Consider the following 14424-nt stretch of genomic DNA (forward strand, 5'->3'; position numbering starts at 1 on the left):
GTATAATAATCTTAAAATCATTCTTATAGGGGAGTAACATGAAATAATGAGATAATTATGGAGTTAAATTTTCAAAGAACACAATTTTTATACTGAGAATAAAAGTTGTCATTACATAGCCTTTGAAATGTTAACATACTCTTCTTTCCATTTTAGACTCTCTCACAAGTCTTATTGGATGATGATTGTCCAACAGCAATTTTTCCAAGCAAACCATGTAAGTGGTTATTACTTATCTTATCTTATAACATATAAGAAGTTACTTAATTCAGTTTCCTTAATTTCTCTGTTGACAAAATTGAAGCCAAGAATAGTTGTATGACTGGCCCAGTGTCCCAGAATTAAGTAGGAGGAAAACAAAGCCAAAGCCTATTCTCCTGACTCCAGTCAGAGACATTTCCACAGAGATCTGTTAGTTTTGGGGGTTTGCTGCATCAAGATACACAGAAAAGATTAAAAACTGATTTTAAAAGCCCAGATTGATTACTTGGTGCTCTATAAGCACATGTAAGCATACACAGACATAATCTTGCATACTCATCCCCAAATTCAGCCAAAGAGTTTATTCTGAAGTTGCCTGGGGTGTGATGGTGGGACATAAACTTGTCCTATAATTTGAAATTTGAAATATTTATGTATCTCTTAAAGGAATCGATATTTTATATTTTTAATATTTATAAATTTTATTTAAAGTTTGAAATGAATGAACAAATGAAACTTTGTTTCATTTTCTTTTTTAAAAAGTTACACAATCACTAATATCCATTCCTACAAATATAATCCTTACCCAAGAGAAACAATGTTACATAAAGATGACCATCACAATGCTATTCAGAAGAACTAAAAATAAAGAGAAAAAAAAAAAAGAAAAAGAAATACTCTTATGTCCAAGAGCAAGAAAGTGCTTAAATAAATTATAATGTATTCATTAAATGGACTATTTTAGAGTTATTAAATATAAGTTCTATGTAATATAATGTTAATAATATGTTATATACATTATAATGATTTTAATTATATATTATATAATTATAATTATTATATAATTATATATAAATTATTATAAATTATAATAATTTAATGTATAAATTAAAATAAACAAAAGCTATTCAAAGAAAAATATTAGAAAGAAATATGCCAAAATAGTATGGATATTTTGGAGATGGCAAGACTGTGGACATTTCCTTTCTTCTTTCTTTTTTCAATTGGAGTAGAAGGTCACGTACCATTTTCTATTTGAGTAGAAAGTCAGGTACCATTGAAGTACCTACCACCAAACACAATGCCTTACGTTCCTCTCTCCCTTTTCTTTGGGTCATTGAGGACCCTGATGTAAAGATGTAGGTCTTTCAAACAATTTCATGTTGCCAAGAATAATGTTACAAAAGGATAAAAACGAATCCTTAGTGAAGATATAATAGGCATAAGAATATAAGACATCCCTGCCCTTACAAGTATAGTTTGGTTAAATCACACAATATAAAATGTACACTGGGGATACAAAAATGAATAAGGCATAGTCCCTCACAGTACAGTAAAGGAGACATTACAGTAAACATCACAGTCAACTTGTGTTCATCCCCCCAACAGGTAATTAAGCATACTACTTAATTGAATAGTATACAGCTAATAAAATTCACTTATTAAATAGTTTATGAAAGGAAATAAGTAATATTTTTAAAAAGAAACAAAGGAAAACCCTGCATTTATTTTATGGTTATGACTCTCAAAAAATTTTCTTGTAGAGAAAGACTTCTAGTCTAGAAATTCATCTAAAATGTTAGAGTTCATTGTGGGTGGTAGGACTATGTATTGTTTTGTATTTTCCTTCTTATTTTCTCTACTTTTCAAATATATAATGGACATATTTAGCCATTGGAGTTAACTGATTGAATAAAATTGCCCAGAACAGGGTTGGAGGACTCTGTGGGTGGAAACAGTCCTATTTAAGGTGTGGCAAAGGAAAGAATGCACAGTAAAACTAAAGGGAGGCAGGAGAGAGCCTGGGTATGTAAGCCAAAGGAAGAGAGTTTCAAAAGACAGGGTTTGTCTACCATGTTGAAGACTCAGAAAAGTTAGCTCAATTAACAGCAAATATTGACTGAGTTATACTATGTACCAAACACTGTGCTAGGTAATGGTTGAGTTCAAGCAGGATAATGACTAAAAGATATTTGGAGGTTTTGGCCATTAAAAGATTAATGGGATCACTGGGAGGAAAATTTCTTTGGAGTGGTGGGGGCAGCATGTGATTGGTTTGAGAGGGACTAGAAGAAGCTGGTAAAGACTACTATGTCCGAATTTGCCAGGGAAGAACCAGAAAAAGATGAGGAAGATACTGAAGGGCTCAGCCTTATTTTAAATGCTCTAGGAGATGAAAGTAGGTAGACAGGAGATCATTTTAAGCCCAAAAAGTCAGGAAAGGCTTGGTAAAGACCTATTTCTTCATTCCTTATATCAACTACTTTAATATTTTCAAGCTTAAATTCCCTGAAAAGTCATGCAAATCTGTGATGCTTCCTGTAAGAAAAAATATGAAAATGATCCACTTCTGATTTCTCTTCCCTCTTGATTTAAAATTGGAGTTTTAAAATATTTTTAGTAATAGAGATATGTAAAGAAGCAAGGATTCTATTTAATCAAAATAAGTATATGGAATATTGAACAGTGAAGTAACTATTCTGAGAAATTATGCTAGTCTACAAAGTGTGGGCCATTTTGATAGCTTTAGAATTTCTATTTCCAGTCCCTCCAAAAAACCAGGTAAATGAGAAAGCTGGAAGACACAAATTATTAAGACTTCACAAATAAAAATTCAGTTGTCTTAATGGCCTGAAGTTTGAGATAGTTCTTATTTTTCAAGAAATTATTAACTAATCTCCAGTTTTCAAGGTTTCAGTCAAGGAGTATCTAAAAAAAATTTTTTTTTCTTATATAAGAAAAAGTAAACTCAGGAGTGCCTGGGTGGCCCAGTCGGTTAAGCATCCACCTTCAGCTCAGGTCACGATCCCAGGATCCTGGGATAGAGCCGCATATCGCATATAGAGCTCCCTGCTCAGCAGGGAGTCTGTTTCTTCCTCTTCCTCTGCCTGCTGCTCTGCCTACTTGTGGTCTCTCTCTGTCAAATAAATAAAAAATTCTTAAAAAAAAAAGAAAGAAAGAAAAAGTAAACTCAGGACATCTGGGGGGCTCAGCCTAATAAGCATCTGCCTTCAGCTCAGGCCATGGTCCCAGAGTCCTGGGATGAAGCCCCCCACACACCTGGCTTCCTGCTCAGCGTGGAGTCTGTTTCTCCCATTTTACTCCCCCTCCCCACTGCTGATGTGCCCTCCCTCTCTCTCTTAAATAAATAAAATCTTTTATAAAAAAAGAAATAAACTTGGTCATACAAGTAAAGATAGCCTTTTTATTAAAAATTTTTTACCATGTGAGATGTTATCAGTATTACTCTTTTTAAAAAAACTATGCTGTGCATCTTATTAGCGACTTGATGAATGTACCATGTGTAAAATAACAAGTTTAGAGTGTAGCTTCAGATTGTGATCATATTTGCTTTCTACAGCTGTCTGAGAACCATCAGAAAACCTTCTGACCATCAAGAAAAGTAATGGGCAATTATCTATGTTGAGCAATATGCCTATACATTGTCTAGCAAGAATTTGATTATAAATAACAGAAAGCTTAAGAAAGGGAGAACATTACATAGAAGAAGTAGAAAAATGACTACCATAATTTTATCTTTTTAACAGTTCTCCAGAGATGTTTCCCTGACTTCACTACTAAAAATGGCACTTTGACAGTAGGAAATAAAACAACATTTGAAGATGGAAGTGGAAAAACAAGAAATGCTATAGAACTCAGGACAGCTGCAAAGTATGTTTGTTTGCATTCTTATTTTCAGTTTGGATGAATCCTATTACTGTACACAAAAATGAAACTTCCGTTAGGTTAAGGGTTTAGAGGAAGAATATGCATTATTATGAAATACACATGTCACCGTGGTTTGGAGAACCTGGTGTGTATTGTTAAGAAAAACCAATAAAGGAGAAACCAAAGTGAATTAGAAAGTGCAAGGATGTTTTTTTAAATGGCTAAATCTTTCATTATCAACAGATACAGAAATGAGATCTCAGTAAGCATATTGAAAGACCTTAATGTACTTGTTGAGGGAACACAATAAAAAGATGCTTTTTAAATCACCATTCAAAAAATTGACTAAAATAATGAAACTGCCAGATGTCTTAAAGGGAAGAGGGCTTTAAGAAAGTCAAGACAACCATGGTAATGTTTCTATGTACTAATTACAAGGAAGTCAGTTTACTCTTTCCCTTTGCATACACATCATGATGTTTCAGGTTATAGGGAAATATAATTCCCTGGATGGGTAAAGTCCCATGTGTGCACAAACAGAGTATCATTGTACAGCTCAGTTGTTGAATTAAAAGTGAAACATAAAGATACTCTAAAAATGTTTTTCTCTTTCAAAGAGTTTAGCAGTCCAAGTAGAATACTATAGGCCCTGCATATTTCAAATGTAATAGCAACATGATGGATTTCACGAATATAAATCTATGTGAACCAAATCACAAAATAATAGTACAAGTGCAGTTCCACTGATAGAAAAATTCAAAACCAAGTGCAACTAAATTGAATTACCCAGCGATGCATATGTAAGTGGTAAAACTGAAAAAGAAAACTAGGGAATTATTAGCACAAAAGTCAGTTTTGTGGTTACCTTAGTGGAAGGAGGAGGTGTTTGTAACTGGGGCACACTGGGAAAGAAAGGGACAACAGTGTTGTAGTTACATAGTACATTCACTTCTGATAATTCGTCAAACTGGACAGTAATGATTTGTGCACTTTTCTGTATGTGCTCCATGGTGCCTTCCTGCAACAGCTGTCAGAGGATTAGAAAAGGGAATTAAGGATGATGTTCATTCTTGATTCTATGGATTTTGTAAGCTAAAAACTGATCTTATTTAAATTCATTTCTTACAGTGAGATTTCTGCAGTATTGAGGACATGTCACATACGTTGAAAAGGGATCTGTTCACCATTCTTGAAAGCCCCGTTCTCTGTGTGTGTAGCTATAGCTGCCTTTGTAGTATACCAAAGTGACATCTCACATATTGTGGTGGCTGGGGAAGGAGTGCCTCTTGATAAATGGTTTCTAAAAATATGTTTTGAACAGCATCTTGCAAAACCCCTTTTATCATAACAAGAACATTTCTGTTTAGTGGCAGTCAAAATAATTGATTTTTTTCCTTCTTTGAATTCAGTCGTGTCAATAAAATCCTTGATGCAAGGGCAATTGGAATGAAAGTATTTGAAGACTATGCAACAACTTGGTATTGGATTCTCATGTAAGTGCAAATGTTGGTGTTTCTTCTCCAGCCCCATTTTATCTGTGTTTTTATTTTATCGCTTTTGTCAAACTCCCCATTCGGGGCGTCTAGTTGGCTCAGCTTGTTAAGCGTCTGCCTTCAGCTCAGGTCATGATCCCAGAGCCCTGGGATCAAGCTCCACATCCAGCTGTCTGCACAGTGGGGAGGCTGCTTCTCTCTCTACCCTTCCCCTCTGCTCCTGATCTTTCTGTTTCTCTCTCAAATCTTTAAATAAATCTTTAAAAAAGAAATTCCCCATTCATATTTGTGAATAAAAGTTTGACTCAGTTCCTGTCATTTTCTTTTTCATAGAGGCTGAAAATGGGGCAAAGATATTTGCAAATATACCCAGTGTTACAAAAGTTATGAGAATGAAAATTTGAACTTTACTCATTAAATTCCCAATAAAAGTACTTGTATAAATATACTTGAAGTCATGCGGGGACAACATCTGTAGTATGTTTGCTTCTTACTGTTACGTTACAGTGAATGCAGTTTTATTTCTCTGGGTCTGTTTTCTCATTTGTACTTCCCTTGACCTCCAAAGGATCACTTTTATTTTTTAACACATCCTTTCCACATAATGTTTGTTATCGTCATCACCAAAGGTCACTGTAGTTATGAAGAGCTGAAAAATATGTATGAAAGGAGGAGGAGATTAAAAATTTTTAGACATCCCTGAAAGGTATGGGAAAATGCAATCACTCTACTGGAGCAGGTGCATGTGTCTGATATATTTAAGGCTATTGTTACTCTCTGGCGCTTATATCACCTTCTTATGCTGTAAAAGCATCTATGGTTCCCTAGTGATCAAAGAGCAAAGAGAAAACTCCTTCAGATAGTTATAAGGCCCTTTATAGCCTGGTCGAGCTAGTTTCCCAGATTCATCTCCACCCATGTTACTTGATTAACCCTATAAACACATGAAATAACACACCCATTCTTAGACTGTCAAGTCCCCTGTTTTTGCACATTCTATTCTCTTTCCTAGCACATCCTTCCTGTGACCTGGGCAACTCTGTCAAATTATTTAAAATCATCTTTTGTGTAAATTGTGAAGTCTTTCTTGACTTCTCCAGGTATAATTACATTTCCCCCTCTGTGTTCCTCCTACCCACACACATGCACACACGCACACACACACACACACACATACCTATACATACACACATGCCTATCATCCAAATAGCACCTAGAATTGTATGTTATTTACCTGGCTCTCTGATAAACTATGAATTCTTTACATAATTATGTCTAACTCATTTCTATTTTTCTACCTCCCAGTGAGGTCCTTGAAACATAGATGCATAGAAAATGTGGGTTCAAGGAACAGTTATAAAACCATGAGGGGAACAAGAGAGATATAATATATATAATATAATATATAATACTTAATAAAGTCAAAATTGTTTTGTGTGTAAAATACTAGTGATTAGTTTGTAGAGCTGTAAAACTAGCTAGTGTTTTTGAGATTTTACTCATTTCGACGCTTTGTCTTAAACACAATAATTATTTTCAGTGTGTATCAGTATTTCAGGATCTCTTTCCATAGCAGAGATTGTAGTCTACACTTGACAGTAGTTAAACTTGTTCCCCTATTGTCATACTCAAATATCATTAGATAATTTGCACATTTCTTCTTTATTTTGGCTTTTTAACTACTATCTGAAAAAGTATGCATTATGATAGACCTTTTTATTTACCTCACTCCCAACATACACTGAAACCCTCTCCACCCAGGCACAGCTCACACCACTAGAACATAAATACTTCTTATCTTCGACTCTTCTGGTTCTCCATCTATCTCACAAATATAAAGTCAAAGACTAATATGCTGTGGCTTAGTTTATTCAGTTACAATTTTATGCAGGAATTAAAAACACAGAGAATAAACAGCTATATTTCTTTTCTTCCCCCCTTACCTTTTTGCTTATTCCTCTGGGACTATGCCATAGAATAATCTTTTCAAAATTTAATCTTTCAATTAAATATTGAATATTTAAGCATTAAAGTATCTGTGACTTTAATAGGGAATGGCTTCTGGAGTTGAAAGCATAGGCTTTGCAAGAATTGTGACCTTAGAAGTTACTTTGATACAATGCTGTCATCTATCCAGTGACAGTATTTATTAAGATTTTTTTTTAAAGATAATACTTAGAGACCATAAACTCAGTAAATTTACCAGGCAATGTTTCTGTTTGGAAACTTACAAAGAGTATCAGAGATATCAGTTCTTAATGGAAACATCATCCAAATTTCTAATCTTAATGAATTCTGTTTAATGAAATTACCTAGAAGAATTCAATATGTATTTAACCTGGATATATGGGCTGCAGGTGGGGGGGTGGGGAAGTATCTCTAGTATTTCAAACTCCAGGATAAAATTAAAACGAAAAACAGAGTCATGCTGCTGATTGCTTGATAAAGTCATATGGCCCAGGAGATACAGAAGCTGTATCATGGCTCCATATAATGGCCCACAGATCACCGGGGACCTGAAATAGATGTCTGGTGATGTCAAACATCACAAATTATTAAAAATAATTAGACTATAATAATGACTACAAAGCCATGAATTCAGGAACTGTGTGGGCAATTACTTCTCTTTTGTGCCCTAAGACTGCTCCTTACTTCTAGACAGTTCTGTTTCATAAGGTTTCCTTCTGTTAGTATCATGGATATGTTTTATAATTTGTCACTTAGTGAGACGTGTGGAGGGGAAAAAAAATACAGCATGACAACCGTGGCAGGTAGGCCAAAACTGTAGGTTGAAGGAATTGTGTTTTTCTTTGAACAGTGGTTGCTACTGAACTTCCATTTAGCAAGGTACACAAATTTTGACTCAGGTGTGAAGTTCCTGACGGTCCTACTCTTTCATATGAAAGTCTTAATAGAAACTATTGTTTGTACTTTTTAATATTATAAATATTTCTATAGCCAGCTAAAATAGAATAATCTGAGATTATTCTGAATAGAAATGTTGTCTTGCTGTTTATGTTATGTTTAGCACATTTGACCCCTGTGTGTTGTATGCTTTTTCCTCTAGTGGCCTGACTATCGCCATGCTCCTTAGTTGGATGTTTGTGATACTCCTGAGGTTCATAGCTGGATTCCTTTTCTGGGTCTTCATGGTGGGTGTGATTGGAATTATAGGTTACGGTAGGTATCGCCCTTCTTAAAAATCACTAAGTATCAAAATAGTCCTTTTCTTTCCAGTTGCCATTATCAATTACCAGAAAACATTTAACTTGCAGTAAGTTTAATTATTTACTTCTCACCCCAAAGTATTAAATCAAGAAAAATTATTTAATTTTGCATATATTATTTCTATAACTTTCATCTTCTTTATCTTGAAAAAAAAAGTGCTATTACAATGTTCTACACGTTTTCCTTAGTGACCTTTGGTCCCATGCCTTATGGTTATTAAGATGGAGATAAAAAGAACACCATTTAGGTTAATGAGAAACATTTCAGAAAACTTATTTTATTCCTTTAACTTTTTTGTTTGATCAAAGGCTAGGTCTGTGTAGTTATAGAAGTGTGATCTCGTTTTCTCTTTCAATTTAGTAATTTTAATCCAGGTACTGTCACACTTTCTAATAGTTGACCAGTACTCCATAATGAGGCACCACCCTCTAGAGGCAGGTATTCTGAATTACACTCTTTGGGTGGAGAATTACTTTGTATCGAGTTTGAAATCTAACCAGTCACCCAATCCCCTCAAAAGCAGTACAGGTACAGTGTGAACACCAAAAAAGGAACTGAAGTTTCTTCCAAGGAGCAGTGTAGCATTTATGGCAGCTTCCTTCAGAGTGCTAATAAACATATGGGGCCAATATATGAATGTTTGTAAGGTTTCTATTCAGGAGAAATTTCCCCTGCAACACCATTTGGATTGACAATGCACTTTTATGGTAGCAGACACCAAAAAGAGAAATTTCCTATTATTGTCACCTGAAGAAGAGCTTTACACATATCAATATAAGAATGATGTTGAATCCCCGGGTTGTGTAGTTAGCCAAGTTCTAATCCCAGCTTCATAACGGATAACTGAGGCACTTTGGAAATGCTTCCTAATGATTATAAGACCCAGTTTTCTTATCCATAACAGCACAGTAATGGTATGTATCTCCCTCTCACGAGGTTGTGAAGATTAACTGAGACAATGAATATAAAGCTCTTAGAACAATATCTGAAAAACAATAAACTCTCAGTATGTATGTGTTGGTTTATTGTTACTATCCTCCTTGTTATCCTCAATAGGTTTCTAGACAGTTTCAGGTCTCCTCAGGGTTTCCTTATCTGCTCCCTCTGTGCAGCTGCAAGTGAAAAGGTTGGGTCAGTCTGGTGGAGGAATGTAAGAACTGCTACCCTTAATCAAAGACTCCCAAGAAAGCTTTTTGTATAAAAGTCTTTTGTGTATGTTTCTGCTTGGAGCTCAAAATAAACTCTGCCCTTTACTACTATATAGCCTCGGCATGTGATTCAGTCACTCTTATTGTCATCAAGAAGGGAAAGACAGTAAAATCTGATACTTATTTCAGTGACTTGTCGTAGGGGGAGCGAGAAAAATCTGAGATTGGCTATAGTTCAAGTTTGACAGTGGCAAGAAGGAGAGAGAGAGTCAATATGTCAAAAATACAGGAGAAACAACCAATTTCAGCTCCCTGTTGACTCCCTAGGTAGTTCTAACTCAGCAGTTAATGGTGTGGCAAGTCAGCTTAAAGCCATTCGTTGGGTGGGGAAATGTCCAGTTAGACTGAGAAGTGTAACACTGTGTGACTCACCTTTGCTACTACCTGGGGCAACCGATTTTCTCTGTATCTTGGGAAACCAATCATTTCCTACAAACAACACCCTGTTTCCTAGGTCAAGCAACATAGGAAAAAGCCAGGCTATTTGTGGGCAAGTGCCCTTGAACATCAGTGGAACAATTCTTATTGACCAGAACTAGTTAAGATTTATACAGGAGAGGTCATAGAACAGTGGGGTTACAGACATGGATTTGGAGTTTGAAAAGGCACAGATTCATTGCACATGAACTATGTGATGCTCTGCAAGTACACGGTCTAATTACTAGTTTCTTCGACTATACAATAGGATTCTGTGAATATTTTAAAAAATAATGTACATAAAGCCCTTTGAAAGAGGCTTAGTACTTACTAATTGTTCAGTAGAAAGTCTCGGTTGTAGTTGTTAACACAGGAATGGTGTTGAATTTTCTTGAATGCTTGTCTGCATCTATTGAGATTATCATATGATTTTTTATCTTTCATTTTATTAATGTGGTATATCACATTTATTTGTTTATGGATGCTGAATCATCCTTGCATCTCTGGGATAAATCCCATGATGTATGATATTTTTAATGTAGTGTTGAATTCAGTTTGCTAATATGTTCAGGATTTGTACATCTATGTTCATCAGGGATATTGGCCTGTAGTTCTCTTTTCTTGTGGTTTGCTTGTCTGATTTTGCTATCAGTGTAATGTTGGCCTTGGAAAATGAGTTTGGAAATATTCCCTCCACTTTTTTTTTTTTTTTTTTTGGAAGAGCTTGAGTAGGTTGGTATTAAATCTTCTTTGAATTTTGGTAGACTTCAGTGAAGCTATCTGGTCCCGGCCTTTTGTTTGTTGGGAGATTTTTGATTACCAGTTCAATTTTCTTAGTAGTAATTGGTGTGTTAGGTATTCTATTTTATCATGATTCAGTCTTGGTAGGCTGTATCTTTCTAGGAATTCATTCGTGTCTTAGTTGTTGAATTTGTTGGCATATAATTGTTCATAGTATAGTTGAACTTTGAATATCATGGATTTGAGCTGCATGTGTCCACTTATATGCAGATTTTTTAATAAACTCAGTACTGTAAATGAATTTTCTTTTCCTTATGATTTTCCTAATAATGTTTTCTTTTCAGTAGCTTACTTTATTATGAGAAAACATAATACATATAGCATACTAAGTGTTAGGGGTTAATGTTAACTGTTAATCAGCTGCTTGTGGTATCAGTAAGGCTTCTGGTCAGTAGTTGGCTATTAATAGTTAAGATTTTGGGGAGTCAAAATTTACATATGGGTTTTTGACTGCATTGGGGTAGGTACCCCTAACCCTCCTGTTGTTTAAGGGTTGACTGGAGTCTCTTATGATCCTTTGTATTTCTGTAATATCAGTTGCCTCTCCTCTTTTCTGATTTTGAGTCCTCTCTTTCTTGGTGAGTCTAGCTAAACACTTGTCCATTTTTCTCATCTTTTCAAAGAACCATCTCTTAGTCTCATTGATCTTTTGTATTGTCTTTTTAGTCTCTGTCTTATTTATTTCTGCTCTAATCTTTGCTTTTTCCTTCCTTCTAACTTTGGCTTTCATTTGTTCTTTTCTTTATACCTCAAGGGAGGTATAACGTTAGGTTATTTGAGACTTTTCTTATTTCTTGAGGTAAAGCTGTGCCCTTATGAACTTCCCTCTTGAACTGCTTTTACCGTATACCACAGATTTTGGTATATTTCTGTTTTCATTTGTCTCAAGATATTATTTTCCTTTTGATTTCTTCTTTAACCTATTGGTTGTTTGGTAATATGTTGTTTAATCTCTACATATTTGTGAATTTTTCAGTTTTCCTCATGTAATTTCTGGTTTCATACCAGTGCAGTCAAAGAGGACACTCAATATAATTTCTGTTCTTTTAAATTTATTAAGACTTGTTTTGTGGCCTAACATATGATCTGCCCTTAAAAAGACTTTATGTGCACTTGAGAAGAATGTGTATTCTGTTGTTTTTGTTGGGATATTCTATATACATCTGTTAAATCCACCTGGTCTAATGTGTTGTTTGAAGGCTGGTGTTTCCTTACTGATGTTCTGTGTGGGTGGTCTATCCATTTATAATCCCATTTACAGTTGCATCAGAAGAATAAAATAACTAGTAATAAATTTAACAAAGGAGGTGAAAGTCCTATGTATTGAAAACTATAAGACATTAATAAAAAAAGATTGGACAAGACACAAAAAATGGAAAGATATTCTATGCTCATAGATTGGGAGAATAAATATTGTTAAAATCTGCATACTACCCAAAGGATCTACAGATTCAGTGCAATCCCTATCAAAATTCAAACTGCACTTTTAAAATAAGTGGGGCAAATAAATAAATAAATAAATAAATAAAATAAGTGGGGCAGATAGTCCTAAAATTTGTATGGAACCACAAAAAACAAACAAACAAACAAACAAACAACAACAACAACAACAACAAAAAACCCCACAAACCCACAAAACCAAAAAGCCAAAGCAATCTTGAGAAAGGAGGAAAAAAACTGGAGGTACCATATGCCCTGATTTCAAACTATATTACAAAGCTATAGTAATTAAAACAGTATGGTATTCGCATAAAAACAGACACATAGATCAATGGAACAGCATAGAGAGCCCCAAAATAAACCTACTCATGTATCAATTTATGACAAAGGAGCCAAGATATACAATGGAAAGGACATTCTCTTCAGTAAATTGTGTTGGAAAAACTGGACAGGCACACACAAAAGAATAAAACTGGACCACTATCTTACAGCATACACAAAAATTAACTCAAAATGGGATTAGATACTTGAATGTAAGACCTGAAACCATAAAACTCCTAGAATAAAACATAGGCATTAAGCTCCTTGATACAGGTCTTGGCAATGATTTTTTTGAATATGACCTAAAAATCACAAGCAATAAAAACAAAGATAAATAAGTGGAACTATGTAATCTACAAAGCTTCTGAACAGCAAAGAAATCCCTCAACCAAATGAAAAGATAAACTATTGGATAGAGAAAATATTTGGAAATCAGATACCTGATAAGGAGCTAATATAAAGAATTCATACAACTTAGTAGCAAAAAAGGTAAAGTTAAAAAATTCAAACAACCCAACTTAAAAATGGGTAGAAAATATGAGTAGATATTTTCTCAGAGAAAACCTAAGGATGGCCAACAGTTACATGAAAGGTACTCAACATCACTATTCATCAGGGAAATACAAATCAAAACCATGATATGATAGCACCCCACACCTGTTAGAATGTCTATTATCAAAAAGAAAATGATTAAGTGTTGACAAGGATGTAGAGAAAAATGAACACTTGTGCACAGTTGGTAGGAATATAAATTGGTTCAGCCACTATGGAAAACATTATGGAGGTTCCTTAAGAAATTATAAATAGAGGGGCACCTGGGTGGCTCCATTGGTTAAGTGCCTGCCTTCAGCTCAGGTGATGATCCTAGAGTCCTGGGATCGAGCCCTTCATCGGGCTTGCTGCTCAGTGGAGAGCCTACTTCTCCCTTCCCCTCTGCTACTCCCTCTGCTTGTACTCTCTCCCTCTGTGTGTGTGTGTCAAATAAGTGAATAAAATCTTTAAGAAAAATTAAAAATAGAAATACCATCTGATTCAACAAGTCCACTTTGGGATGTTTACCTGAAGAAAATGAAAACACTAGCTTGAAAAGATATATGCACCCCCATGTTCATTACAACATTATATACAATAGCCACGATATGGAAACAACCATCAATGGATGAATGGATAAAGAAATTGATAAAAAAAAAATGGATTAAAAAGAATGAAACCTTGCCACTTGTGACAACATGAATCTATAGAGTATTATGCTAACTGAAGTAAGTCAGATAAAGAAAAATACCATATGATTTTACTTACATGTGGAATCTAAAAAACAAACAAGCACAGAAACAGACCCATAAATACAGAGAACAAATTGGTGGTTGCCAGAGGGGTGGGGAATGAAGAGATGGGTGAGATAAGTGAAAGAGATTAAGAGGTACATCAAGTCATGGGGATGCAAAGTACAGCATAGGAAATATAGTCAATAATATTAAAATAGGGTGCCTGGGTGGCTCAGTGGGTTAAAGCCTCTGCCTTCGGCTCAGGTCATGATCTCAGGGTCCTGGGATCGAGCCCCGCATTGGGCTCTCTGCTCAGCAGGGAGCCTGCTTCCCTTCCTCTTTCTCTCTGCCTGCCTCTCTGCTTACCTGTGATCTCTGTCA

General features: G+C 35.1%; 1 protein-coding gene across 1 annotated transcript in view; it reads left to right on the top strand.

Moving 5' to 3' along the window:
* The window catches only part of SLC44A5 (solute carrier family 44 member 5), a gene marked incomplete at both ends in the record, with an annotated part of 379734 nt that overhangs the window by 330497 nt on the left and 34813 nt on the right, over window positions 1-14424 (top strand). The window contains 4 exons of the mRNA XM_080802269.1: window positions 157-217; window positions 3750-3873; window positions 5280-5363; window positions 8431-8543. Coding sequence (XP_080658395.1) covers window positions 157-217; window positions 3750-3873; window positions 5280-5363; window positions 8431-8543 — 382 coding nt within the window. The remainder of the gene's footprint in view (window positions 1-156; window positions 218-3749; window positions 3874-5279; window positions 5364-8430; window positions 8544-14424) is intronic.

Source organism: Martes martes, assembly GCF_963455335.1.
Source record: "Martes martes genome assembly, chromosome: 4".
Lineage (NCBI taxonomy): Eukaryota > Metazoa > Chordata > Mammalia > Carnivora > Mustelidae > Martes > Martes martes.